The 27,714-nt window shown below is 34.6% G+C and overlaps 3 protein-coding genes, 1 long non-coding RNA gene and 4 pseudogenes across 4 annotated transcripts; 3 read left to right on the top strand and 5 right to left on the bottom strand.

Annotated features, from left to right (window-relative positions):
* LOC104722763 lies at positions 1,376-2,154 on the bottom strand. The gene is made up of 3 exons (XR_757246.2): positions 2,030-2,154; positions 1,796-1,949; positions 1,376-1,702 (listed from the first exon to the last, which is right to left on the bottom strand). It is a non-coding gene; the product is annotated as an uncharacterized LOC104722763 (long non-coding RNA).
* Positions 2,077-3,265, top strand: LOC104722762 (uncharacterized protein At4g22758-like). The gene is made up of 3 exons (XM_010440984.1): positions 2,077-2,356; positions 2,540-2,750; positions 3,048-3,265. The coding sequence occupies exons 1-3, from the start codon at positions 2,108-2,110 to the stop codon at positions 3,263-3,265; spliced, it is 678 nt and encodes a 225-aa protein (XP_010439286.1). The 5' UTR covers positions 2,077-2,107.
* LOC104722761 lies at positions 4,726-6,605 on the top strand (annotated as a pseudogene).
* Positions 7,813-10,202, bottom strand: LOC104722759 (annotated as a pseudogene).
* Positions 13,864-14,997, bottom strand: LOC109127250 (annotated as a pseudogene).
* Positions 19,265-20,460, bottom strand: LOC109127249 (annotated as a pseudogene).
* On the top strand, positions 21,727-24,187 carry LOC104722758 (pentatricopeptide repeat-containing protein At4g22760-like). The gene has a single exon (XM_010440982.1). The coding sequence runs from the start codon at positions 22,097-22,099 to the stop codon at positions 23,819-23,821; it is 1,725 nt and encodes a 574-aa protein (XP_010439284.1). The 5' UTR covers positions 21,727-22,096; the 3' UTR covers positions 23,822-24,187.
* On the bottom strand, positions 24,276-26,288 carry LOC104722757 (AT-hook motif nuclear-localized protein 2-like). The gene is made up of 4 exons (XM_010440981.2): positions 25,553-26,288; positions 25,177-25,247; positions 24,946-25,077; positions 24,276-24,832 (listed from the first exon to the last, which is right to left on the bottom strand). The coding sequence occupies exons 1-4, from the start codon at positions 25,992-25,994 to the stop codon at positions 24,461-24,463; spliced, it is 1,017 nt and encodes a 338-aa protein (XP_010439283.1). The 5' UTR covers positions 25,995-26,288; the 3' UTR covers positions 24,276-24,460.

The following is a 27,714-nucleotide window of genomic DNA, read 5'->3' as shown; positions in this document are numbered from 1 at the left end:
ATGATTTAATATGTGGGAACATTTTTTTAACACTAACATAATCGAATCAACTTAATTCAAAATATTTAATATTGGTGGTTCTAGTAAAAAAAAAATGATAATACAATAAAAGCTAATAGTATTTCAAATTTATATTAATATCCACCAAATATAATAATCAATAAGAGGAAGACAATTTGATTCATTCAAATTCTTTATTTTTTTCTGGCGGAATTTTTTATCAAACAGACTAAAAAGTTGGTACAAACAATACTATTGAATGTTATAAATACTCGTATTATTTTATGGGGAATGGGGAATGCATGCTCTTTGTTTCTGGCGATGCCTTTGAAAAGCTCAGCTTCTTGGAATATTTTGATTGGTGGGTATGTAAATTGCAAGGAAATGAAACTAGCAAAAACCTATTTCGATACAATGCCTCAGAAGAATACTGTTTCTTGGATTACACAAAATCGGGTGAACGTGAGTGCGTATGGCATAAGGGACGTCGACCGCACCATTCATTTAATGTCATTTTAAGAATCCCAAAAGTTCTTTCTTTCAACAGTGAAACTGAAAACAAACCTCGGACCAATCTCAGCCACTCACACTACTCTTCTGGGGTAAAACAAGTTGTCATAGACAGCAAGCATGTGTACAATCAGTTACAACCCAAAGTAGGAGATGATATAGAGACAAAGCAGTGCATTTTTGTGTACTTAACTAACCATCAATGTTTGCTATAACACATTCTTGTCAACCAAAGTACTCATGTGCGTGTGATCTTGTGGAAACTGGCTCCATGGTCTCATACTCATGCAAACACCAGAGAAGAGTCAGAATACCAAGAGTTTGGATTGAAGATATGATTTGCCAAAAAGAAGCCTCAAGGAGATATTTCTAATCAACTGTAAGCCATGTGAACTTCTGATCCAACTGAAAACACTCAATAGAATCAGGTCAGGTGAGTCAATCTACGCAACATTTAAGCAACGATGCCTTACATCTATCGCATGCATTGTGTTTCCATCATTTTTCTCTGTTGCATATAAAGCAGTTTTTAATCTTGATGTGTATTGTTTTCCTTACACATTGCATCATCTCTAACATGACCAAAATGTACTCTCACTCACCTCCATTCTCATGACTGTGATCAACCTTTTCTTAACTTACTTCTACAACCCGCTTTAGCTTCACCTCGGTCTGATCCTCATTCAGAAACACAAAAAGAAACATCTTCTCTTATGTTTTCGTTGCCCATGACCTCATCGTTCTCATCGTACATGTTGTATAATATCATCAATATTAACCGAAACTCTCGGAAACAAATCATATCAGAAGAAACCCAAACTGGGAATCAATAAGAAAACAGAACATGGAGCAGAACAGAGAAGAAAGCAAAACTGAGTTTGGCATTAATAACTTATTGATGACATTGTAGTAGACCTCTCATGTGGGTCAGGAGAGTACATGATATAAAAAGGCTAGGGAGCTTAATCATTGAGCATTCATAGAGGGGGCAGTGTTGCACCAGGTGAAGGAGACGGTGCTTCACCTTTTCGTAGCGGCGGACATTGCTTGAGGCAATTTTCTGGTTCGGTGAAAGGGAAGCAAACGGTAATATCTTCGATACAGCACAAAAACTCGAGTTGCCATGGCTCTCCCATAAAGTGTTGAAAGCATCTTTCTATTCCCTTTGGATGATCGGGATCTTCGTCTTGACCTACAAGCATTAGGTCAAAAGTGTTATCATGTGGCAACAATGAATTGAATCTCATGGGATCTGAAGTAAAAAAAGGATTGAATCACTTCTTACAATTGTGGAGGCCGAAAAGAGAGACGATAATGAGAATGATAACCAAACTGTTACGACCCATCTACATTTGATTTTCTCTACTGATGCTACTTTCTTCTATCAAATAAATGTTGTTGACGCTTGGAGTTGCAGATACACATATATATTGAAAATTCTTTAAGGACAGAATCCATCATTAGTTATCATTGATCCATAATTTGGTGCATTAATTAAAAATAAAGAATTAAACAGTACCAGGCTATATGTATGAATCCCTTAAGATCATACAATTTGGGATACGCATCACACTATACATGGTAATGCTTGCTGTCTATGACAACTTGTTCAAAATCGACAAATCATGTTTTCGAACGAAGCTTTTTAGAGCCGAGTCTCATCAATCGTCGCCGTGACGGAGGAGACAGTAGTTTGCGGCGACCGTCGCCGATGAGAGGATTACAGACGGAAGAATCTGCAGACCCGATCGTGTACTTGCCTAGGATTCGCTCTGAGGTTTTCTCTTCTTCTCCGACGTTAACGAGCTTATTTTCGCCGTCTTCTTCATCTCCGATCAATCAAGAAGTCAGACTCGTTTTTTTTTTTTTTTTTTTTACTATTTTCCATAATGATGATTTTCAACTCTGTAAAATAAGTTTACATTTAGTCCACAAGTTTTGAGAATATTTTATATTGGATTATTAATTTTTAATATAACATATCAAACCCTCGACTTTTTCTTAAATTGGAAACAAAACAAAACTACAGGGTAATAAAAGAGAAGCACCAAAAGTAGTAATTAATGTAGCAGTAGAAGGAAGTCCAGGTCCGGGACCTATAAGAGCAATGGTTAAGTTGAGTTCTAACGTCGAAGGAACGATCAAAATCGTTGTTGATAAGTACTGCGAAGAAGGACGAACACCTAAACTCAGTCGAGATTCCGCTTTTGAATTGCATCAGTCACATTTCAGCATCCAGTTCCAGTGTAAGATATTAAAACTTATATATATAACATAACTCTATCTAAAAGTTAAAGCAGTTTTGTGTTTCAGTCTGATCACTTATTCACTTATGTGTATTAGATTGGTTAGGTTGGATTAAAATATCTATCCTATACTATATAGTTTTGCTTTAAACTCTAGTGATCATGTGAAAAAAAAATCACATAATATATGAGTTAGCTTATACTAATAAAGAAAAGGATGATTTAAACCGATGATTTTAAATGTTTTTATTGAGGGAAAAAATTGAGCTATTAATGTGATGTAATTTTCAAGTTTGGAAAAAAGAGAAATAATAGGAGAATTAGGAAGTAGAAGCTTCTACATGATAAAGGAAGCTCATGAACAAAACGGAGGTTCGCTACCCGGGATTGCAACGGTGAGAGCTAGCCTTATTCCGTCGTCGAATTTGATCGGATCGTGCATCGCTCAGTTCATTGGGAAAATCATGAAAACGAGAAAGATATGGAACATATTGGTATGTGTGCAGTGAGATATACCAAGGTACATTTTTGAGCGTGGCACATATATAATTTAGTTTGTGTTGCTACTCCAATATAAGAGCACTTTATTGTTCATAAAAACGGTGCTATATAGTGTACTAGACCAAAGTACACTTTCGAGCGTGGAATTTAATATTTTAGTTTGTGTTGTTACAACAGAATAAGAGCACTTTATTGTTTATAAAAACTGTGCTATATGTAGTTTACAGATTTTACTTATATACCATACATACTTGTTACCGGATATTGATTTGTAAGCCAAACTGGCAAACTTTGTCCAATGTGGTGATCAACAACAAGATAACTACGAAATTTCCACAACATGCATTACGCAGATTTGAATATGGATAGCACAAAATTACTATACTACTCTCTCTAAAAAAGTGTGAGTTAGATACATTTCACACAAATTAAAAATTATTAAATTATATATATATATATATATATCCCTTTTTTGTGTGCACCCAATATAAATATATCCCTATTTAACAAAATTGTTAATGGTTTAATTAGTTTGGATTAAGGGTAGAACTAGAAAATTTGATGTAAAAATATGCATTGAAAATGGAAAATATATCACATTTTTTGTGAAATAACAATAAACTCTAAAATAACACTCTTTGTTAAAGAGATGGAGTATATATAGATATATTTGAAAGTTGGAAAACGAAGGGATATGAATGTTTGCAAATTTTAAAGTGGTTGGATTATAGTTTTTGGTTTTTTGGAGTTTGGATTTGGTTTATGGTTTTTAGTTTTTTGTGTTACAAAATCTTTTAAAAAATAAAAATTGAAATAAAAAACAAGTTACATTGATGAAGAACTAATGAAACATAGATTTTAGTTTTTTTTTTAAATTAATAAAAACTATTAAAATCTAGACTTTCGATTTTTTAAGAGACACAAATAGAGACAATGAGTTGAAAACCTTCTAGTTAAGTCAGACTCTTTGGAGTTTGGATGTGTCTTCTTATATGCAAAATGCAAAACCCAAAGAGGATTTTTTTAAAAGAGTGGACATCGCTATAGCTTTCGTCGTTCCACCATCAGTCGGAGACAATCTCTAATAAGATCGGAGTTTTGGTAGCGATTTTGATTTTAATGGAAAGTAGAGAACCGTTTGACGGGTTCAGTAGACACCACAACTTAGAGAGATAGAGGGTAAAAATTGAGCAAATAAAGAGAAGTCCTCTTGGTATCACCACAACTCCAACGATTAGGGATCNAAAAAAAAAAAAAAAAAAAAAAAAAAAAAAAAAAAAAAAAAAACAATAAACGCATGTATCACAACAAGAAGAATGGTTGAAAATTTGGTGGTGTGTACATTTGCCGTGTTCATGCAATTCTGGTTTTAATAGGGTATGAATTAGGTTTCACGTTCTAATCAATATCTATAAATAGATCAGCAGCAAACTTCTAAATTTTATCTCAAAGTTTATTTCCTAGTAAATTCAACTCTATGGAAACATCCAAAAATCGTGTGGAATGGAAAGTCCAAGAGACTAGTAAATGTGATTCAGCATAGGAAGTTTAAAGAAACTGTTTCCGTGTACATCCAATTGCACAACTCTGGAGTAAAGAAANAAAAAAAAAAAAAAAAAAAAAAAAAAAAAAAAAAAAAAAAAACTTTGAGGTCTAGGTATCTCTAAGCTCTGATACCATAAAGAAGTGTAAAGCTGAATATTTCTTATTGACAGGAATTACATCGTTCTTATACAGAGACTATAAGACTATGTAAGGAAAACAAAATATACACAATAAATAGAAAACGTTGACAGCGGAGATTAGATGATATGATTTGTGATTGAAGCTGTTAGATGATACGATGGAGATGATGATCTGTGATCAAATCTGTTTTCCTTTTATGTAGATCCTTAATATGGAGTTCCTCCAAGTTCACATCCTCTGGTGAAAATGTCTGATTCGATTCACCAGAGGAAAGCTCCGACTCCGGTTGCAAACGGTGGCCGGCGCTCAAGAACGATACGTACGGCGTCACGATGCGTTTCCGATAAGAATAATACCCGCTCGAAATCGACGAATCATGTTTTCGAACGAAGCTTTTCAGAGCCGAGTCTCATCAATCGTCGCCGTGACGGAAGGAGACAGTAGTTTGCGACGATGAGAGGATTACAAACGGAAGAATCTGCAGACCCCATCGTTTACTTGCCTAGGATTCGTTCTGGGGTTTTCTCTTCTTCTCCGACGTTAACGAGCTTATCTTCGCCGTCGTCTTCATCTCCGATCAATCTAGAGGTCAGAATCGTTTTTTTATCTACTATTTACATAATTTTATTTTTCTTTTTGGCAAATTACTATTTACATAGTCATTCATGATTTTTAACTCTGTAAAATAATTTTACATTTAGTCCTGAAGTTTTGGGAATATTTTTGACAAATACTTTTTGATATTTACATATGTAACCTTCGATTTATGTCTTACAATTAGAAACAAAAAAATCAGAGTAATAAAAGAGAAGCACCAAAAGGCAAAAGTAGTAATCAGTGTAGGGAGTCCTGGGCGGCTGGACCTGTAAGAGCAATGGTTAAACTTAGTTCCAACGTCGAAGAAACAATCAAGATCGTCGTGGATAAGTATTACGAAGAAGGACGAACACCTAAACTCGATCGAGATTCCGCTTTTGAATTGCATCAGTCACATTTCAGCATCCAGTGTATAGATATTATAACTTATATTTATAACATAAATCTATCTAAAAGTTAAGCAGTTTTGTGTGTTCAGCGTGATCACTTATGTGTATTAGATTGGTTAGGTTGGATTAAAATATCTATCCTATAATATATAGATTTGCTTTAAACTCTAGTGATCATGTGAAAAAAAAATCACATAATATATGAGTTAGCTTATAGCCTTATATACTAATAAAGAAAAGGGTGATTTAAACCGATGATTTTAAATGTTTTTATTAAGGAAGAAAAAAGCTTGAGCTATTAATTTGATGTACTTTTCAGGTTTGGAAAAAAGAGAAATAATAGGCGAATTAGGAAGTAGAAGCTTCTACATGAGAAAGAAAGCTCATGAACAAAACGGAGGTTCGTTACCCGGGATTGCAACGGTGAGAACTAGCCTTTTTCCGTCGTCAAATTTGATCGGATCGTGCATCGCTCAGTTTATTGGGAAAATCATAATGAGAACGAAAAAGATATGGAACATATTGGTATGTGTGCAATGAGGTAGACCAAAGTACACTTTCGAGCGTGGAATTTAATATTTTAGTTTGTGTTGTTACAACAGAATAAGAGCACTTTATTGTTTATAAAAACTGTGCTATATGTAGTTTACAGATTTTACTTATATACCATACATACTTGTTACCGGATATTGATTTGTAAGCCAAACTGGCAAACTTTGTCCAATGTGGTGAACAACAACAAGATAACTACGAAATTCACAACATGCATTACGCAGATTTGAATATGGATAGCACAAAATTACTATACTACTCTCTCTAAAAAAAGTGTGAGTTTGATACATTTCACACAAATTAAAAAATATTAAATTATATATGTGTATATATATCCCTATTTAATAAATTGTTAATGGTTTAATTAGTTTTGGATTAAGGGTAGAACTAGAAAACTTGATGTAGAAATATATATGCATTGAAAATGGAAAATCACACTTTTTGTGAAATAAAAATAAACTCTAAAATAACATTCTTTGTGAAACAGATGGAGTATATATAGATATATTTGAAAGTTGGAAACACAAAGGGCTATGAATGTTTGGAATTTGTAAAGTGGTTGGATTATAGTTCAGGAAAAAAAAAGTGGTTGGATTATAGTTTTTTGTTTTTTGGAGTTTGGATTTGGTTCATGGTTTTAGTTTTTGTGTTACAAAATCTTTTTAAAATGAAAAATTGAAAGAAAAAATAAGTCACATCAGTGAAGAACTAATGAAACATAGATTTAGATTTTTGTTAAATAAAAGTTAATAAAACTATTAAAATCTAGATTTCTATTTTTTAAGAAAGTCATTTTTCTGATAATCTTGATCAAGTAGAATTTTTTGGAAAATATAAAACTAAAACAACTACAAAATCTACAGAAATTTAAGACCAAAATTATCATTTCCAAAATCTATATACTATGATGAAAGCGAAATAAAAATTATGAGTGACACAAATAGGTGTTTTAATCTTATAGTTAAGTCAGACTCTTTGAATTGTCATAGGTGTTTCAATCTCAATTCTGATAAACACGAGCTAAGTAGCTATGTGCCTATGTTTCATTAAATGATTTAGTCGTTTGATTTTTAGAAAGTCAACTACTAGTATTTTTGTTTTTACTTATTCTAACCACTTGGGATTTTGGACTATATACTCTTAGGGCATATCCAATGGGGAAGCTAAAAAAGGATGATTAATTGGGCTAAGAAATATTTTAATATTAAATTTTGAAAATTGTATGCTTTCCAATGGTAGATCCTAATTTTGGGTGCTTAAAAATTCTTTTAAAATAACACCCTTGACAAGAATTGGCAGGCTTGTGATAGATTGGAGCCATTTAATTTCCTGAAAGAAGAGAACAGACAGCGAGCAGAAGCGAGATTATAATGTATATGAACCTTGGTTGGCAAAAACAAAAAGTTAATCAACTTGAAGGTTACAAAAACAAAAAGTTAATCAACTTGAAGGTTAATAACAATCCTGCAGCAATTGGTTCCATACCGACCTGGAGACCTGGAGAATGCTGGATATCATTCCTTTTGCATCATCAGGTAGTTTCTTCCCGATGAGCAATAAAGAAAGCATTGGTGTGATAAGAACTGCAGTAGCGGTGGATAGAGATGCCATGACGATGCTAAGAAGTGCCAATGCTGGATCAGTTAGGAAAGTTGCGTAGTTTGATAACTGAGCTCCACTAACACATGAAACCAACATGATTCCAGCACCTGAGATTGAGAAAAACTAGTCAGTAGACGACCTGCAAACAGTCTTGAATGATGCAAGAGAGAGAATGAGCTTTTTAACCTATTGGAGTAGGGAGATGGAAAAGAGAAACAGCAGCTAGGCCAAAGAAGAAACCTAGGAGAGGCTTAATGAGATATTGTCGGAGAATAGCTTTTGGTCTTCTGAAGGCTTCAAGAAAGTCTTTCTCATTTGAGTTGATACCAACCGCAAACATCAAGAATCCTAAAGCTTTTAGAAAAACCTGAAGTCTACTACTCTCAAAGTCTAAGACCAATTTGGCCTTGTTCTAAGAATTCCATGAATGATATATAGCAAGAACCTCGACGTAAACCATGTGAAAGAAGGAGGATAGAGAAGAGCTAATATTTGTACTCGCCAACACTACATAAGGAAGTATAGAGTTTGCTTTTTCTTCAGTGTATCCACTATAGAAACCTTCTCACTGAACATCTGAGACACAAAACAAAACATATAAATATAACTAAATAACTATTTTAACCTGCAAACCACACAACTAGATTCATGTAACAACTGGGACCATCAGAAAATTAGCTAATCAAATATTCAGAATTTAAATGATAAGAAGTCGTCATCATTAGTGCCAAAACCACATTTTTTTACTTCAAGATGTCTCACACATCAGGTAATGGTCAAACCTAGCACTGAAAGGGAAAGATCACAAAGTGCACCTCAAATGAAATCAGCTCCAGGATTCAAACCCATATCCGATAACTACGCCAGAAATTCGAGAAAGGTGAGAGAAAAAGAGCAGAGTTAACCTAAGAGGAATCCTCCTGACACCTACGAACGAGCCTTCTCTATCAAAATACAAACCAATCGGAACCTGATTCTCCTAACATCATAGCATCAGATTTCAATTCGTTCTACCCTAATTTTTTCACATCAATTAACCCTAATACATGAATCTCTACAATTGAAATCAGAGAAAATCTCACCAAGAGATACAGAGAGATTCTCTACAACTAAACGAATCAAACAATCGGAGTTTGGCCACTTGAATCTCCGATTTGGTGAACCTATATGCTTCCGATTTGATGATGATAGAGACGGTGGAGATGATGATAGAGACTGTGATAGACGACTTTCCCACCGCTTCTCCTCAATATTTGACGGTCTCCGGGCCTTTTGCCGTTTGTTTGTCACGCCTTTTTATTATTTTTCACAGTTTCATGCTTTTTCTTGGAATACTTACTAAAATTATGATAGATTTTTTTAGGTAAGTATGGATTTCTAACCAAAATCAAAGCAAAACGAGTTTTTTCTTTTTTTTGTTGAAGAAATTAAGAAGCTATTACAAATTTATTCTTAATGAAAAGAGGACAACCCAAACCAAACAACTTATATCTAGTCAAAGCTAATGCTTTGTTTTTTTAAAAGATCTCTATGCGATGAAGGTGAAAAACACAAAGAAACATGGCCTAAACAAAGTAGGTGAAAAAAGCGGTAGCAACCACAAGAGCGTTTGAGCGTATGAGAATAGAAGAGGTGGAGGCGGGAGTGATCATGATATCCGTTGGACTTGGTGGAGACGGTTGAGGAAGTACGTTGATACTTAGTTTCATGCCTTTGTTGCAATATCCTCTTCCACATATAAAATAATAAGCTCTCGGTTCTAGAAGGTGGAATACATCTTTTCCTACCCTTGTCACGTTCGATATGAAATCAGTGTTGACACATTGCTGGTAGCTACTTTTGTTTACTTGGAGGATGCTGTGAGTCGTTGGATCAAACCCAAAATCTGCCAATTTTTAAATGATAAAATTATAGTTAGTTACAAACTATACTTTGTAAACCAAAATTAAAAAGTAAAATAAAAAAAAAATGAATGTGTTGATAATAATTACTCACACAGCCAATCGCCTATGTAGAATTTCTCACCGGCGGCCCAATCCGAGATGTTGATGTTCGGGTTCCAAGTAAGTGTTCCCCCACCTACTCTATGAAGAGTAAGTGTTTCCACCTCAATCATCATTGTCAATATCAAAACTATCAAAACATTTCTTCTATTCATTTTTGCTTTTTTTTGTTGTGTTTTTTTCTTTCTTTCTGTTTTGTATTATCTTCATTGGGCTGTCTTGTTTGAATATATAGGGAAGATGCATACGATTTTTCCTTCTTTCTTTTGGTTGACATGCATGAGATTTCTTCAGAATATATATATATATATATATTTTAACTTTTTTATTCTAAATTGTTGATTGGTCTTCCTTAGTCATGGGCTTTTGGGTTTCCGAGGGTTCCCAAACTCCATGAGGTTTGACTTTTTCGGGTTTTTGGGTTTAGACATATAGAATCCATTCGGGTCTTTTATACTATCGGGTCAGGTTCAAATAATTTGGGTATACCCGAACACAATCTAACCATAAACAAAAAAAACTAATTTTTATCTTTTTATATATTTTAGAAGACATATATATATATATATATATATATATAAATATTTAACGTTTTACGTTAAGACAAATAAACTAAGATGGCAAAGTGGTTTAAGATGCACTCTTAAATGCTTAAGTTATTGGGTTTGAATTCCTTAAAATGCATTTTGTTCATTTAATTCGGATTAGTTGGGGTTAAGCATGTAATTAGAGTTAAAGCCCACGGGTTGGCCTGGCCCGTCCCTGAAATACACGGGCTTGGGCTTAAATATTTATGTCCAGAAAAAATTGAGCTTTCTCGGGCTTAGCCCGACCGGATTCGGGCCAGCCCAAAAAACCCTTTAACAAATATATTTGTACTTTTTGTTTGATTGCAATATTTGATTAATGATTTATTGTAAATAAAATTTAAAACTCTAATCCTAGTTTTCATATTTACTTAATAACTTTACTTAATACTTTTAAAATATTTATTTACGATATTTTATATGAATTCTATATTGTTTTATTTGGTTAAAGTACTAAAATTTTATTTAGTTTTAAACTTTTTTATTTTTAAATTAAGTTGGTTGTAGTAAATATATATGAATTATTAAAATTTTGATTGCTTTGGTTTATAGTGCACCTTTAAATACTGCTTTTAAAGGTTTATAAATTTGAATTTTTTATCTCTAAGATAATCCCGGAAAAGCCTGAAAAGCTCTGTACCCTGTAAGGGCCGGACTCAGGCTTTGAAATATAGGCTCGGAAATATTTTGAGACGGGCCAAGCTAAGCTCAAACATATGCGGGCTTTACGGATTTCGGGCCAAGCCGGGCTGGGCCAACCCGATTGACACTGTGAGTTCGGGTCTAACTTTGAATTCAGATATTACCCAAACCTGATCAGGTATCTGAACTTTAGAAATACTAACTCAATATATTAAGCTCCATAGTATATTTTCTATATTATTAAAACCACGCAACGCGTGGGACTTATTCTAGTATCTTATATAATATGACAAGGTTTTTTCCAACTTTGCCTATCGATGCGACATTTGGCTTTCTATTTTTGCGACACATAAACTTTACATTAAATTGAAGTTTGATCTGTTAAATTTATTTATTTAGAAAAGTTTTTATTTCTTTTATCTTCCTCTAACAAATCTTTAATTATTTTTGATCTTTTAATATTATTTCATAGCAAGAATCTATATAGTTTATTTTAGTAAAAAAAACGTTTTACAAGAATATATTTCGTCTGATTTAATTTATACGATTTGTAAATTCCTCACTAATGTTCCTTTTAAATTTCTTTACTTTTTGTCTACCAAATCTTTAATCATTTTTTGTTTTTAATTTAGTGTTATTTCATAGTAAAAATCTCTATAGTTTATTTTTGTTAAAAAAAAAAGTGATCTATTTTACAAAAATATATTAATTCTATTTTGTTTTTACAATTTCTAAAATTTTCACTTATTTTTTATCACAACCGTAACTTTATTACTTAACTATTTTTATCAGTTTCACATGTCAATATTTACTATATATTAAACTATAATAAAGTAGAGTTGTGAGAAATTGTCATTTGGCACCACTCTATTTTTTTAACATGTGTCATTTTTATCAATTTTAATTAAAAAAAAAAGACACATTATTGCTAATCTAACTAAAAATGTCTACACACATTTTTTAATTTGGGACATTTCATTTGTTCAATTTATTTAGATTACATTTACTTCTCTCAATGAGTTACCTTTATGACAGTATCGGTGGACGTTTTCTTTTGTTCACATTTTGCAATAATGCATATGAACAAATTAATTACAATTACTATGTTTTATAACTGTATTTATTGCCATGAATGTGATTACTCAGAATAATATGTCAATGGAATTCCTTACAAACTCCAAACAATGTTTAGTGTATTATATAAGATTCAATGCTCACATGACTAATAACGAAGAAAACAATCACTCACCATATGTCTTTCTTTTCCCATCATTTCCCATGGTATTTTTTATTTTATTTTTCTTATGAAGTTTTTTAAAAAAACATGATGTCTTGCAGTATGATGATTAACAGATTAATTTATCTATGACTATTTGAAGAAATCGTTTAAAAAGCCATGTCAATGTTTTTTTTTTTTTTGTATTAGAGTCTTGTCAATATTTATTAGCCTCTTTCAAAGGATTATGTTTTATGATAGTCATGATTTAAGGTTTTTGCATTGTTTTGTAATGTAGTTTTTTTAACTTTCAAACTATAGTTGGAAGTCTTAAGCCTAATGCTTGACTCCTAAAGCACAATCTCTTTGCCTTTGAACATTCACTCATAATAACATAGTTGTAAGTCCCTTAGATTTCTCCTCTTAAGTCCTCTGATCTTCAGCTACAATATATTTCTAAGTTTATGTTTTGTACAAAAGCAAAACTACTTTTATATCGCATTGGTATTGTTTGAGTTACCAATCATACCTCATGTCTATTTTCCTGTAACCCTTACTCCATTATGGTGAAAGAAGCTTACACCATTTCCAATGGTTATCTATATTTTTTTGGTTTGAATTTTATATTTTACATTTAGGATTTAATTTTGAAGAGATATGGTTTAGTATTTAGAATATAAGATTAAAAGCATGATGCTATTTTAGTATTTTTATAATTTTAGAAATAATTTGCTAAATTTAAAACCAATATGCAATATGTAAGAATTGTCCTTCTTTTAACACACTCCATAATTATAAACTTATAAATGTATGTATTTAAATTCTGTTCAATGCATATATAAATAACTTCATGTACATATTATATATATTCTAATGAAATTTTATTTTACATACAAAATATTTGATTTTATAACCCACGCATCGCATCGGTAACTTTGTAGTATATGAATGTGATTGTCTTGCTAACTCTTTAAATATCCAATGAAGAATTGCAAAAGCGAATTCTCATAAGATGGCAATGGGCCAATGGCATGTCTAACTGTAGCTCATCAGATCCATTTATCTCCAACCCTTTACAGCAAAAGTCAAATTTAACTTTCAAAAGAACTACTTATCTTTACCCAATAATTCCACAGCAAAATTCTCACTTAAGCAAATCATTCTTCTACACATATTGCTAGTTTGATTAGTAATTTTATCCTTTGTATATATCTTTGTTTCTAAAACACTAGCATGTGATCATTATCAACTAGTTAGAGTAAAATAACAAAATTGATTGACACCAAAAAAAAAAAAATCATATTGCATAAAAAAACATAGTTGAGAACAACATCATGTAAGCGTGAAACTAGGTACGAACCATTGAGCGCTAGAGAATTGAAAGGAAGAAATATCAAATGTGTGCAGAGGCTATGTCTTCTGTGTCTCAAGATTGAAGGTAAACATATGATTTCTGACATAGAATAATGGATCACTGAAATAGATTGTATTCCTAACGAATCCATCAGTTTCATTGGCGAGCACAGTGATGCCTTGATCCAAAAGAATCGACTCATCTCCCAGAGAATGGATCTGCCTTTGCTTTTTCTTCTGGAGGTCTGATGAATAAACCTCGAAAACCCTGAGGGACCAGGTCCTAGAACTCTCGACCCACATTCGTTCAACCTTGAGGACTTTTCCTGTCAATGTGACTACAAGTGTTGTGACATTACTGTGCCATTTGTTATCCTTTTGTCTCTTTAGCTCTCAAGGCCATTTGTCCACATAAACCATCCACTGAAAGGTTTGTTGTGGAACCTCTCCAGAAAAATCAAAGATTTTGAATACATCATTGAAGTTTAGGAAGTAAAGCTTGTGATCCCTGTAAACCATGTTGAAACAAAATGAAGTTTCCGGGATCTTATTCCACGAGGTATCTCCTTTCTTGGAATAAACCACACACCACATTCCAAATCCCCATATAACTAGGTAATCTTTGGTTTTTTCGTCAATCCAAAACACAGGGGATCGTACATTCTTAATCCTACCTCCGTATATCTTTTTTTGGCGACTTGTAGTGTTTAACTCTCGTTGGTAAAGAGGTTCACAATGTAGAGCTCATTCAGAGGACCCTTCATTAGGAGCCAGCTTCCATAGGTTGCCTTACAAACGCTTTTTGCAAACTCAACACCAAGATCTTGCGTTTTGTAAAGCTTGTCTTCTTCATCGGGGTTGTACAACGTGCATGAATAGTGGTTGGCATTGTTGTTTTCGTTGGTGTTATCTTCAGGGAAGAGAATCGACCAATGGATCTGGTTTTTGGGCAATGGAGTGTCTCGAAGCAGAGTACCAAGACGAACAGACCAATTTCGATCGTTGGAAATTAGCAAAGCTAAGACGTTCGAATACTAAAATCACGAGATCTGGAGGTAGATCGGACCAGGATGTGGGTGTACCTCGTGTGAAACGCTTCTCCTCTATCTCCATGGAAAATTGAGAGAGAGAGAGAGATAATTCTGTTTAACAAAAAATATCGAGATGATTATTTGTTTTCACTTATCCTAGAAGTTCTATATTTATACAAAACAAAAAAAAAACTCCCACGAGAGGTGTCGTGAAAAAGAAAAAAAAAAATCCCATAAGGTTTTTAGATTATTATATTTGGTTTTCTAAAATCTCAAAATAAGTGGATTTTGGTTTCTATTAAAAATTGTAAAGAAAACCTAAAAACTAATTTTCTTATTTTTTAGGGAATCTATTTAGTTGAAAAATTTGAATGGAGAAAGAAAATAAATTTTTTGAAAAATAAAAATATAAAAACTATTGTAGAATCTACTATCATTCAATACCTTAAATACAAAACAAAAAAATCCCTGTTAATACAAAACAAAAAATTTGCACAAAAAAAATAAAATAATACACAAAGTCAAAAATACAAAACAAAACCAGACAGTCATACCTAAGAATTGATTGGCCTAAGTCTATTTAAACCGCCGGTCACCCACTGTATTCTTTTTCTTCACACCTTATAGAGGCACCTCACGAATCCAAATAATAGATTCCATGTGATATATAAACCAAATAGCAATAGGTTTTGGTTTTGCATAAAGAATAATTATAGATAAGAACCACGTTTCTTGCAATACGTACATATATTATGATTTTTTGGTTTTGCATAAAATTCGCAAAAATGAGAATAACGTTTTCAGGTTAACTAGGACTGCTTACGCATCCATCTCTCTAATTATCAGGCAAACTATATATAACGAAAATGATGATTCATATACACAATATAATCTTCGAAACTATATCTTTATTTTGCTACGCTTATCATAAATAAAAGTTTTAAAATATATATATATATATATATAATTATATATATATAATTATATATATATATAACAAAAGAAAAACAAAAAAGGTGATTTTCTTAAACAAGTACTACTTCTTATGCTTTTTTTAATTTAATTTTAAAGAAACGTTTATGAATAGACATAATAGTATTTGAGATTTAAAATAATTCAGCTATCTATATTTAATTTGACCAAACTATTGAACTCATGTCTCATTATCTTTGTTTCCCACAAATTTAATCGGCCCAAGTCCCGGTTTACGTACTCTCGTGTTCTTGCAACAGTTAAGGAGATTGGTTTGTTCAAAGGAAAAATAACATAAGGAAAAGAAAAGAAAAAAAGAAAAAAAGAAAGAAAAAAAGTAGAGGGAGACGTCGGATTGGTTGGACTCGAGCATCTTTAACGGGGGACTTCTCTTAAACCTCCTAATTAAGAGCATCTTTCCTTGTCCCGAATATGTGTGACGTTGTTGAATATATGTGTCAGTGTCACAGACATTATAGCTTATGATGGATAAGAAGTTTCAGCTATGGAGAGCTAATGATGATCACATCTCAAACACTAAGATCAAGAACAAGCTAGGGATTGAGGTAAGACCGTGAAATTGATACAACATTACGTATATGATATTCACATAATTTATTCATCTATATTACAAGTATATTCATTGTTGAAATGGTGTTTGTTTGATGTCTGTAATAGTGATAGACTGAGTTATGGATGTGTTTGGGCTGTGTAGATAACCTGTGAAGGAGTACTTGTATGTTTTTTGTATGTTCTGTTTTCTTGAATGAGTTTTGTGTGTTCTTAAATGACGAGGGTTGTGTCTGCTTCCAATAGTGGTGTAGAGCATCTTATTGCAGAATGGTGGTATGGGGGTTTACAAGACAGTAGACCTGCAATTTCTTCATTTTTTGTTCAATTGGTGCTAGGACAGTCTATGCCAACCAAACTTGTCAACCAAGTTCTGTGCCAGTTGGGACAAACCATTGATGAGCTTCACATGCTGTCCCAAATGTTAAAGTCCATCAAGATAAAAAACGAGAGCTGCAGTTTCTGTTTTTCACTACTTGGTGTGACTTTCAGCATTGAGACTAACTTGTCTTTTTCGATTTCTTTCTCTCTGTTTATCTGTGTTTATATATTCCTTTTGTAAGAATTTTCGATAGTTTGTTGCAACAAGGATTGAATTCTCGATATCGTAGTTTTGTAAGAGCTATTCAACAATATATATGTTTTCCTTTCTGTTTTCTTTTCTTTGTAAAAGCTGAATTCCCAAGATAGAGTTAGGCAAGAAGAAGTGAACATGTCAGCTCTTATTGTGACTAGCCTACATGTATCCGTTTGTTTGTGTTAGGCGAGTTTTGTCACAAAAGCTAAGCTTTTTTAGTTTTTGTTGGTCTGTTAGTGAGATTGTGTTTGTTTTGTAAAATATAAGTTTCTTAAGAACCCCATTACCATTGGAGGAGACAAAACTTAAGAACTACAATTCAAGTTCTTAACTTTGATAAAAATAAATTTTATTTTTTAAAAATTGTTGGAACCCTTCATAGAGTCCTTTTAAACTTTAACACCCGCTGTGCTTCTAGATCAGCAGATTATCCTTATCTCTCCATTCAGATTTCAATATTTTCTTTAGTTCTCCGAAATTGGCCTTTCTATATATAACAGTGCTGAAATTAGGAACTGAGCCATTAACGGAGCATTAGAAGGATAGTGATTTCTTTGAATTTGGGGTTTTCTTTGTTGATTTGTGAATTTTACTTTGGGTGTTGAATTTTAGAAGTTGGTTTCTCAAAATGTTGGATTCTAAGCTGAGGTTCTTCCTTCAAAGATGTGTAGTGCTTGGACAGGCAAAGCAAGTCCATGCACAGTTAGTTGTGAACGGTTTTAACCATCTTGAACCCATCTTGGTCCACCAAACTCTTCAGTTGACTAGAGAGTTCTCTAGAAATGTTGTAAACTATGTCAAAAGAATCCTCAAGGGGTTCAATGGTCTGGATTCTTTCTCTTGGGGATGTCTTGTTCGGTTCTTGAGCCAGCATAGGAAGTTTAAAGAAACGGTTTCCGTGTACATTGAAATGCACAACTCTGGAGTCTGGAGTTTATCCAAGTTCACATGCTATAACCTCAGTGTTGAGAGCTTGTGGTAAGATAGAGATGGTAAGTTGATTCGTGCTCAGGTGCTTAAAAGTGGGTTTTGTGGCTGTGCATGTTTATGTTCAGACAGGTCTGGTGGGTTTGTATTCTAGACTTGGTTACATTGAGATGGCAACAAAGAATGCGTTTGATGATATTGCTGAGAAGAACACAGTTTCGTGGAAACGTGGATGAAGCTCGCAGAGTCTTTGACAAGATTTCAGAGAAAGATCGATGTTGTGTCGTGGAATCTGATTATCTCGAGCCATGCCAAAAAAGGTGACATGGGGAATGCATGCTCTTTGTTTCTGGCGATGCCTTTGAAAAGCCCAGCTTCTTGGAATATTTTGATTGGCGGGTATGTGAATTGCTAGGAAATGAAACTAGCAAGAACCGATTTCGATACAATGACTCAGAAGAATAGTGTTTCTTGGATTACACAAAATCGGGTGAACGTGAGTGCGTATGGCATAAGGGACGTCGACCGGCCATTCATTTAATGTCTTTTTAAGAATCCCAAAAGTTCTTTCTTTCAACAGTGAAACTGAAAACAAACCTCGGACAAAATCTCAGCCAAAATTTTGTGTCTTCACGAATGTGTGTTCTCTCTTCTCTCTTACAAATCGTTTGTCATATGAAAAGAAACAAAGAAAGAACAAGAGAGTAAAGAGAGAGTCTTTATGCTTCTGTTAGAGTAAGAGAAACAGAGCATACAAGTAAGTGTAAGGGAGATGGTGAACCTCTTAAGAAAGACTAAGAGGAAGATCCTGAAATGTCAACATCTATCCACGGGCGTTTCTTCTTTCTTTCTATTTTGTTTTGCTCGTTGTCTGTTTAAGGCTTTCACATGCCCTTCATTGTTAAACAGCTTTTGGTTTGTAAAAAAAAAAAAAATCGCGTGCCTTGGTAGTCAGTTTTTAAGTAACGTTTTGTAAAAATCGCGTGACCAGATCATGATTCTGATTTCTCAACATGGCCTCTGTTTTCATTACTTAACATGGATAGCAAATTAAAACATTGTGTGTAATTTTGTTAATATAAGTGCATCTTGGACTTAACTGAAAAGAGAGGAGTAGGGTGATGAAAACGATTTTGATGTTTACTACAGAAACAAGTCAACAACTAGACTAAACATATAGGCATCAGCTGGCAATATTTTCAGAAATTCAAACTTTATTTGTCGCATTATATATGAATCACTAATCTTCTTGTTTCCTTAAATCTCGACTGGTTTAGTGTATACTCATCATCTTCTTGTTTCCTTACGACTGGTTTAGTGTTAAACCTTGTTGGTTAGCTCCGCCCTCCCTCTTCTTCCCTTTCCTTTTGCTCTTCCTGTTATTCCCTCCCCTTTTGCGTCCTGCAATTTGCACTAAACTTGGGGAATAAGAGCACATACATGGGTAACAAATTCTTTTTCCTCCAACTCCAAGATTTATTTTTTTCAAGTATCCATTCTCTCCAATGATGTAAGAAGTAGCTGTTTCGTTGTCTCCGAAAACCACAGCGAGTTTATTCGCCTCGTCAATGAAGAAACTGCAATCTTCATCAAACAGAATTTCATCAAGACCAACGGACGGCCCAATAATATAAACTAAGAAGGGGATCCACGACACGGCATTAGGCTCTATCTTAGTAGTACTCCAAATCTCTAACTCTACCGTAGATGTATCAACAATTTGATACAACACAGCGAGTTTCTCTTCTTTGACACAAGACAAAATTCCACAATCATCATCAATATTCTGAGACGGCAGAGACAGAAGCTGTCCAAATCTCTCTGTCGTAAAATCAAAACAGATTAAAAAATCTCTCTCTTCATCTAAATCAGAATCTTTCACAACTACTAGATTTTTCATCATCCAAAAGTAAGTATTTCCATTTAACGTTGTGCCAGGGGAAACAATAAACTATCCCGGTTGGTAATGATATTTAATACCCTCCATGAGTCAGACTTAATATCGTAAATTTCATTGTAGTTCTGGGAAAACCTCAATATCTTGTGATTCTTGTTGTTGTCGCAGCCAAGAGCATACCTGGTTTCGTCTGTTGTGTTTTTGGTTTTTATCCATCTGTTTTGTCCTAAATACGGGTTCCAAACCATGACCCTTGACTTGTCTCTTGTGACGCATAACAATAAGCCATCACAATGACATACTAGAGATATCTCAATGCGGTTATCATGTAAAATACCAATCTCCTTTATTGACTGGTCAACCGATTCTTCACCGTCTTCGTTGAGGATTCCATGGAGATTGAACCTCATTGAACAAAGCCAAAAATCCTTCACCATGAACCCTAGAAACTGATGCTTTGGTTCTATATTACATAGATTCCGATCTTTGGATAAAGCATTCCATCCTTTGCAAGTTGATCTCAGTGCTCCGAGAGAAGTTTTCGGAACCCTAGACAATATCTCCTCTACCAAATCCTGTGTAAGATCGGACATCATTGTCATTGTTTTCAAGTGCGTAGGAGAAATTAGGGTTTTTTTTTTTTTTTAACTTTCAACCTTACATACTCTTTTTTATGATTAATATATGCTTCTTCTTTTTTTTTTTTGTGGTTATAAGGAAAAAACACTTCTTGCCCTATTGCCCACAAAGTGGCTTTTCTTATATAAATAACTTTCAGTAAGATAAGATAAAGAGATAAAATATGCAAATATTTCTAATCCTCGTGAACTGTTAAATATCCAAAAAGAAATTGCAAAGTTTTTCTTTACTAAACTAGTTAAAAATAAACTATAGTTTCTAATAATCTTACTTTTCTTGTTTTTCGCTATTTCAAATTATTTTAGTATCAATAATTTAAATAATGAATAAGAGGAAGAAAAGTGACAGAACAAGTCCCAAAGGGTGGAATACTACCTCAATGACGCGAAGAAACCAAACGTAATAGATGTGTTCGCGCGTGGGACCGAACGGATTTCTCATATGGATGAATCAAGCAACTCCTTTATGGAGAGTGACCCATCCGAAGGATACAATCGAGAATAGAGGATTAGAAAGCTATAGCTTATATGTCGTTTTAATCCTGAGCTGTTTTCAGTTTCCTTTCCATGCAACAATATTGTTATAAACGCTTTTAGATCTCTCATCTCTTAATAAAGACTTGCATAGTTTTACGTCTTTAAGTGCCTAAGCCTAGGGTAACTAATTTAGGAAAACCGAATCGGATGGGGTGGAGCCATGGAAGCCAAATGGGGGAGTATGAAGGGTGTGAAAACCCAAGGGAAACAAGGATCAGCAGTCATAATCGAAATGGAAAGAAGACGGCCGGGACGAGCTATACATGTAACCAAACTCGCGTAAGTTACGGTGGTAAATCACCAATGCGTAGGGAGGATGATTTCACTCGCGAGAATCTAGTTCCAAAATGAATTGATGCTTAATATATTAAAGTGTACTAGCGTATTAGATTGGTTATGTTGGATTAAATTACTATACTATACTATCTAGTTTTGCTTTAAACTCCAAAGAAAATGTGGAAAAAAAAATCACACTGTTTTTTTTGGAAAATTAAAACTTAAGCTACTATTAATTTGATGTAAATTTCAGGTTGGAAAACAAAGTGAATTGTATGTAATCTACTGCACATTGGATTTTGCTTTATAGACGGCAGTCGCCTTACACGGTGCCAAAAGAAACCTTCTAGCTAAGACAGAGTATTTGGAAAAGTTTATTCATTCTTGTGCGAATTGCAAAACCCAGAACAGGTAACCTGTTAACAGGGTTCATATCGAAGGAGTGAGTGTCCGTTGATATCGCCGCCGACGACTCACATTCCGCGACCACCGTCGTTTCCACGCTGTCTCTCTCAAACTCCTCCGACTCCTCTCTCAAGTATCTTCCAAGCAAGCTTCTTCAGTATTTCTCTTGTGGTTTCGTTGATTCATTTTCAAAAGGTCTCTCCATCTCCGATTAGATTGGAAATCGAAATTGGCCTTTCTATATATAACAGAGCTGAAATAGGAACTGAGCCATTAACAGAGCATTGGAAGGAGAGTGATTTCTTTGAATTTGGGTTTTTTTGTGTGTGTGTTGGTTTGAATTTTACTTTGGGTGTTGAATTTTAGAAGTTGGTTTCTCAAAATGTTGGATTCTAAGCTGAGGTTCTTCCTTCAAAGATGTGTAGTGCTTGGACAGGCAAAGCAAGTCCATGCACAGTTAGTTGTGAACGGTTTTAACCATCTTGAACCCATCTTGGTCCACCAAACTCTTCAGTTGACTAGAGAGTTCTCTAGAAATGTTGTAAACTATGTCAAAAGAATCCTCAATTGGTTCAATGGTCTGGATTCTTTCTCTTGGGGATGTCTTGTTCGGTTCTTGAGCCAGCATAGGAAGTTTAAAGAAACGGTTGCCGTGTACATCGAATTGCACAACTCTGGAGTTCCTCCAAGTTCACATGCTATAACCTCAGTCTTGAGAGCTTGTGGTAAGATAGAGAACGTGATTGATGGTAAGTTGATTCATGCTCAGGTGCTTAAAAACGGATTATGTGGCTGTGTTTATGTTCAGACAGGTCTGGTGGGTTTGTATTCTAGACTCGGTTACATTGAGATTGCAACAAAGAATGCGTTTGATGATATTGCTGAGAAGAACACAGTTTCGTGGAACTCTCTTTTACAGGGGTATCTGGAAAGTGGGAATCTGGATGAAGCTCGTAGGGTCTTTGACAAGATTTCAGAGAAAGATGTTGTGTCGTGGAACCTGATTATCTCGAGCTATGCCACAAAAGGTGACATGGGCAATGCATGCTCTTTGTTTCTGGCGATGCCTTTGAAAAGCTCAGCTTCTTGGAATATTTTGATTGGTGGGTATGTGAATTGCAGGGAAATGAAACTAGCAAGAACCTATTTCGATACAATGCCTCAGAGGAATAGTGTTTCTTGGATTACAATGATTTCAGGGTACACAAAATCGGGTGATGTTCAGTCTGCTGAGGAGCTCTTTAGACAGATGTCTAAGAAAGACAAACTCGTCTATGATGCCATGATAACTTGTTATGCTCAAAACGGGAAGCCAAAGGATTCTCTGAAGCTATTCTCTCAGATGCTTAATTTTAATATTCAGCCTGATGAGATCACACTCTCAAGTGTTGTATCAGCTAATTCACAGTTGGGTGATACCAGTTTCGGTACATGGGTTGAGTCATATGTAACCGAACATGGAATCAAGATTGATGATCTCTTAAGCACCTCGCTAATCGATCTTTACATGAAAGGAGGAGACTTTGCCAAGGCATTCAAATTGTTCAGCAATCTAAACAAAAAGGACACAGTTTCTTACTCGGCTATGATCATGGGCTGTGGGATAAATGGCATGGCCACAGAAGCAAACCGTTTGTCCAGAGAGATGATCAAAAAGAAAATCCCTCCAAATCTAGTAACGTTCACAGGACTATTATCAGCGTATAGCCATTCAGGTCTTGTTCAAGAAGGCTACGAATGCTTCAAATCCATGAAAGACTACAACCTGGAACCTTCAGCTGATCATTATGGGATAATGGTGGATATGTTGGGACGAGCTGGTAGGCTAGAGGAGGCATATAAGCTGATCAAGAGTATGCCGATGCAGCCAAATGCTGGTGTTTGGGGAGCGTTGCTTTTAGCTAGTGGTTTACACAACAACGTTGAGTTTGGGGAGATTGCGTGCAGCCAATGTGTTGAACTTGAGACTGATCCTACTGGTTATCTTTCACATCTTGCTAATATATATACGTCTGTTGGTAGATGGGATGATGCAAGGAATGTAAGAGACACAATGGAAGAGAAGAAACTGCGTAAGACACTTGCGTGTAGCTGGGTTGAGAGTTGAATTCGGTTTAGGATCATCCATCAACATCAGTGTTAAAGAAACAGTCTGTAGATTGGGTAAACCAGAATGTGCAAGGGCTTGTGTTGTGGATCAGAAGGTAAAGACTGTCCATGTACTGATCTGGAGAGAAGACGGCGTGGGACTGATAATCAGCTGCATAGGAAGAGGTTGGCATTGGAGTAGACATGAGGTGGTAGTTCTTCTGATTTGGTCTCTGATCTTTCTGGTTTGTATCCCTACAACTACCTGAATAGGAGTGGCTGTAAACAGCAGGTCGGCGACGCCACCGCGGCAACCATCAGGGCTAGCCAACGACTCTCTCATACCCTTATGTATTTGTAGATTTAATTAGTTATGGTCATGTATTGAGTTCAGTAATACTACTGTATTTTGCGTAGTGACCAGATGTCACTTTCATAGAGCTTGCTAGTGGAGTTGCTAAACGCGCAATCACTAAGAGCGCAATCATTGCAAACTGATCCAATTTCTACATCCAAGAGTGAAGAGAAACGGTAGAAAAAGTTGGAAAAAAAACAATCCTAAGTTACAGACCAACATAACACCTAAACCTCTCTGGCAGGTAGAGTCCTAATATAGGAACTGAGATACAGATGATTTATGAGATCTTTGAGGTAGCAATCACGTCAAAGTGATGTTAATGTCATGATGAGAAGGCTTGTGTCGCGGATCAAAAGCTAAAGGCGGTGTCCATGTACTGATAGGGAGAGAAGAGGAGGGCATGGGCCTGATGGTTGGCATTGGAGACGACATGAAGTTGTGGTGGTTCTGCTGCATCGGTCTCTGATCTGGCTGGTTCGTTCCGGGTAAGAAACTTCCAACAACCACCTGAATAGGAGTAGCTGCAATCAGCAGGCCAGCAACACCACCGCCTACAACACGTCCATCAGGGCTAGCCAACGACACACTCATCCCGCCTGTTCTGCTTCTCGTCCCATCCGCGTCACTACTAGGCATGAAGGTTCCAGACAGTGACAATATCTCAAACCGACCCTTAAAAATGATTATAAAAAATAAAATAAAAAATCGGTTAAAAAAATTAAATAAAAGTTTGGTTACGTTCTTTTGCATCAGAGTGATTGAGATGGAAACAACACAACACATACCTCATAGGTCAATGTACCGCCACATGAATCAGGCTGACGAAGTGTAACACTGGAAACGACACCGTTTGCGCATAAAACACAAATAGCTACAGACCTTTGTTGAGAAAACGATATTATCTTTTGCGTTACATCCTATATAGGAAAAAAAAACCAAATTCCCCAATACTAATCATCAATTTAATTATAACATAAACTACAAATTTTGTTAATATAAAATATGTTTCTCCTGACCTCTCCTGCGTTCACCGTCAGAATATGCGGTGTGAAATTACCTCCGGCAGAGGAAGGAGCAGCCCATTCACCTTAAAAAGCACAACATCTCTCCCTCAATATAACATGCAATATATATCACTATTACCGTATATATATACGTATAGCTAACCGTATATGTACGGACAAAAAGTTGAAGTATTAAAAGGTAAGAGGTCCCACTTGTTGAAGTTAGTAGAGAAGCTTTTCTTTTGCATGTCTTAAAACTTAAAAAGGACCCAGAAAGATCCCAAAATATATCTTTCTAAAAAAACTTTAATAGTCACAAGAACTCAAGATTCAGTCTTAAAAATGAAACAAAAGATTTAGAAGAAAAAAATGAAAAAAAAATGATTACCTAAATTCTCGACTTGGTGGTGATACTTTGGTCTGATGAAGGAGTTAGAACTAGTAGTAGTTGCTGATATCATCACTTTGTCAAGTTTCTCCGATACAGAGAAATCGATGACGCGAGAAGTCGTTGGTGTGGCTGATGATATCGGATTTGGGGATAGCGTCACCGCTCCAGCTCCGTCGTATTTCCTAGGGCGTCCGCGTCTCTTCTTCACTGGTCCGCCTGAGTAAGTCGCCGGTGGTGGAGGAGGAGCGAACGAGCTTTGCGACGGTGGAGGAGGAGGAGGAGGATGAGAGAGGGAGGTGGTGGGAAGTGGATTTGGAGTTTCTGATCTCGGAGCCATGTGGAAGTCAGAGGGAGCGTTGGATCTCACCACCGTAACGCCACCGTCGGTCCCGGTGGTTGTTTTTACAACTTCTCCTCCGGTAGTCTCCATATCGACCATAGATTTTAAAGACAGAAGCTTTTAAACCATTCAAGAAATTAAAGAAACAAGAACAATAAACTTTTTTTTTATTTTTTAAGAGAAGTTGAAATTATAATTTAGAAATCAGATTAAAAATCAAAAGAGGAAGAAAAATATGAGATAATAATATTTTCTTGTAGAGAATATTACAATTTTCTTTAGAATTAAAAGCTATGGAAATTATTAGGATGGAATTAGGAAATGTTTGAGAGGAAAGTGAGCAAAATTAGATTTATTTATGCTTGTGTGGTTTAGATGAAAAAAGAAAATCAATATTTTTTTTTGACGGCAATGAATATTTGATTTTTGAATTTTTGGAAATACCAAAGATTTATTTATTTAAAAAAGAAAAGCGTTTCATATATACAATTTAATAATATTTTGGGTTCAGGCTTTCAGTTCATTTCCTTCCTAACTTTTTCCTTGTCTGTCCGTTTTTAATTTAATATTTGAATAAATTAATACGAAAAAAAGAAAATGTATTGTTTTCGTGAAAAGGAAATGTATTTAATAGGGCGTTATAATACAACTCACAATAATATATATATTTTAATTTGGAGAAAATATTTATCATTTTTGTCATTTATAGAAATGGGAACTCGTGTTTTTAGCTGGAATCCGATGGGGGAAATTAATAAATTAAATGAGAGAGAATATTTATTAAATAAGTGTGAGTAGAAGAAAAAAAACTGAAAGTGGGTGATACTAATTTCTACTATTATTTTAAGTTAATTTTGAAAAGATAAAGGTGGCCTGTAGATAAGAGTTTGTTTTTTCTTTTTCCTCTCTAGCTTGTGAATTTTTATATCATTGTTCTTTTTGACAAAATATCATTGTTGTTTTTGGAATATACAGAAAATTGATTTTTAGCAACAATAAAAAAAATTGTAAATACTAGACGACACAAATTACGTAAAGATTTTACTTCTATGCTAAATTGCTAACTAAGCTTAAAACACGACTCTTGAAACAGATTCAACATTTTGATGTATGTCAAACATAAAAACTGTATCGTTGTTACTAGTGTGACACTGTGACCACGGTACGCAACTCAAGTAGTTATCGTTATTTCATACCTTCTTTTCTGGATGCTCCTAGCTAGTGTTTCCTTGTTAATCTTCTCAAATTTTGCAGTGTTATATATGCAAAAATATGTATACATATATTTAACAGTAGCGATATATTTGTTGCTGCTATCTATCAATCTATGCAATGGTCCAAATGGATAATGGATTAATCCGTGACTATGAAGTGAAGTGTCTTCAATTCGTTGCAAGATGATTGAACCATGTGAAGCTAATGTCGTTGTCACCTATTAATCTATGGCGTCCTTCAGATTACACAATCTAATATTGAATTTAAAACTTTAACGAATGAATTTTAGTGTCGACAAAATAAAAAAATTCAAAGAATCTCATATGATAAAAGAATTATCTTCTTTGGTATAACTAATTTTAGTCATTAATTACTCTTCCCAAATCAACTTTTAGTACTATATGTTGTATATAGTTTGAAATTAACAGTGTTATGAATGCTCGGTTTACACAACCAACATTCAATCCCTCATTACACTATTTTCAAGTTCATGATAAAGAGATTTGGAACAGCATCACCCCTCGAAGATAAAGGAAACATTTTGGAAACCTACTGTAATGTTGGATTAGATGAATTCACTGTTGTGCCTCCTTCGTTTATTGTT

The sequence above is a fragment of the Camelina sativa genome, chromosome 11 (assembly GCF_000633955.1).
Source record: "Camelina sativa cultivar DH55 chromosome 11, Cs, whole genome shotgun sequence".
Lineage (NCBI taxonomy): Eukaryota > Viridiplantae > Streptophyta > Magnoliopsida > Brassicales > Brassicaceae > Camelina > Camelina sativa.
This window is presented reverse-complemented; position numbering and strand designations above follow the sequence as displayed.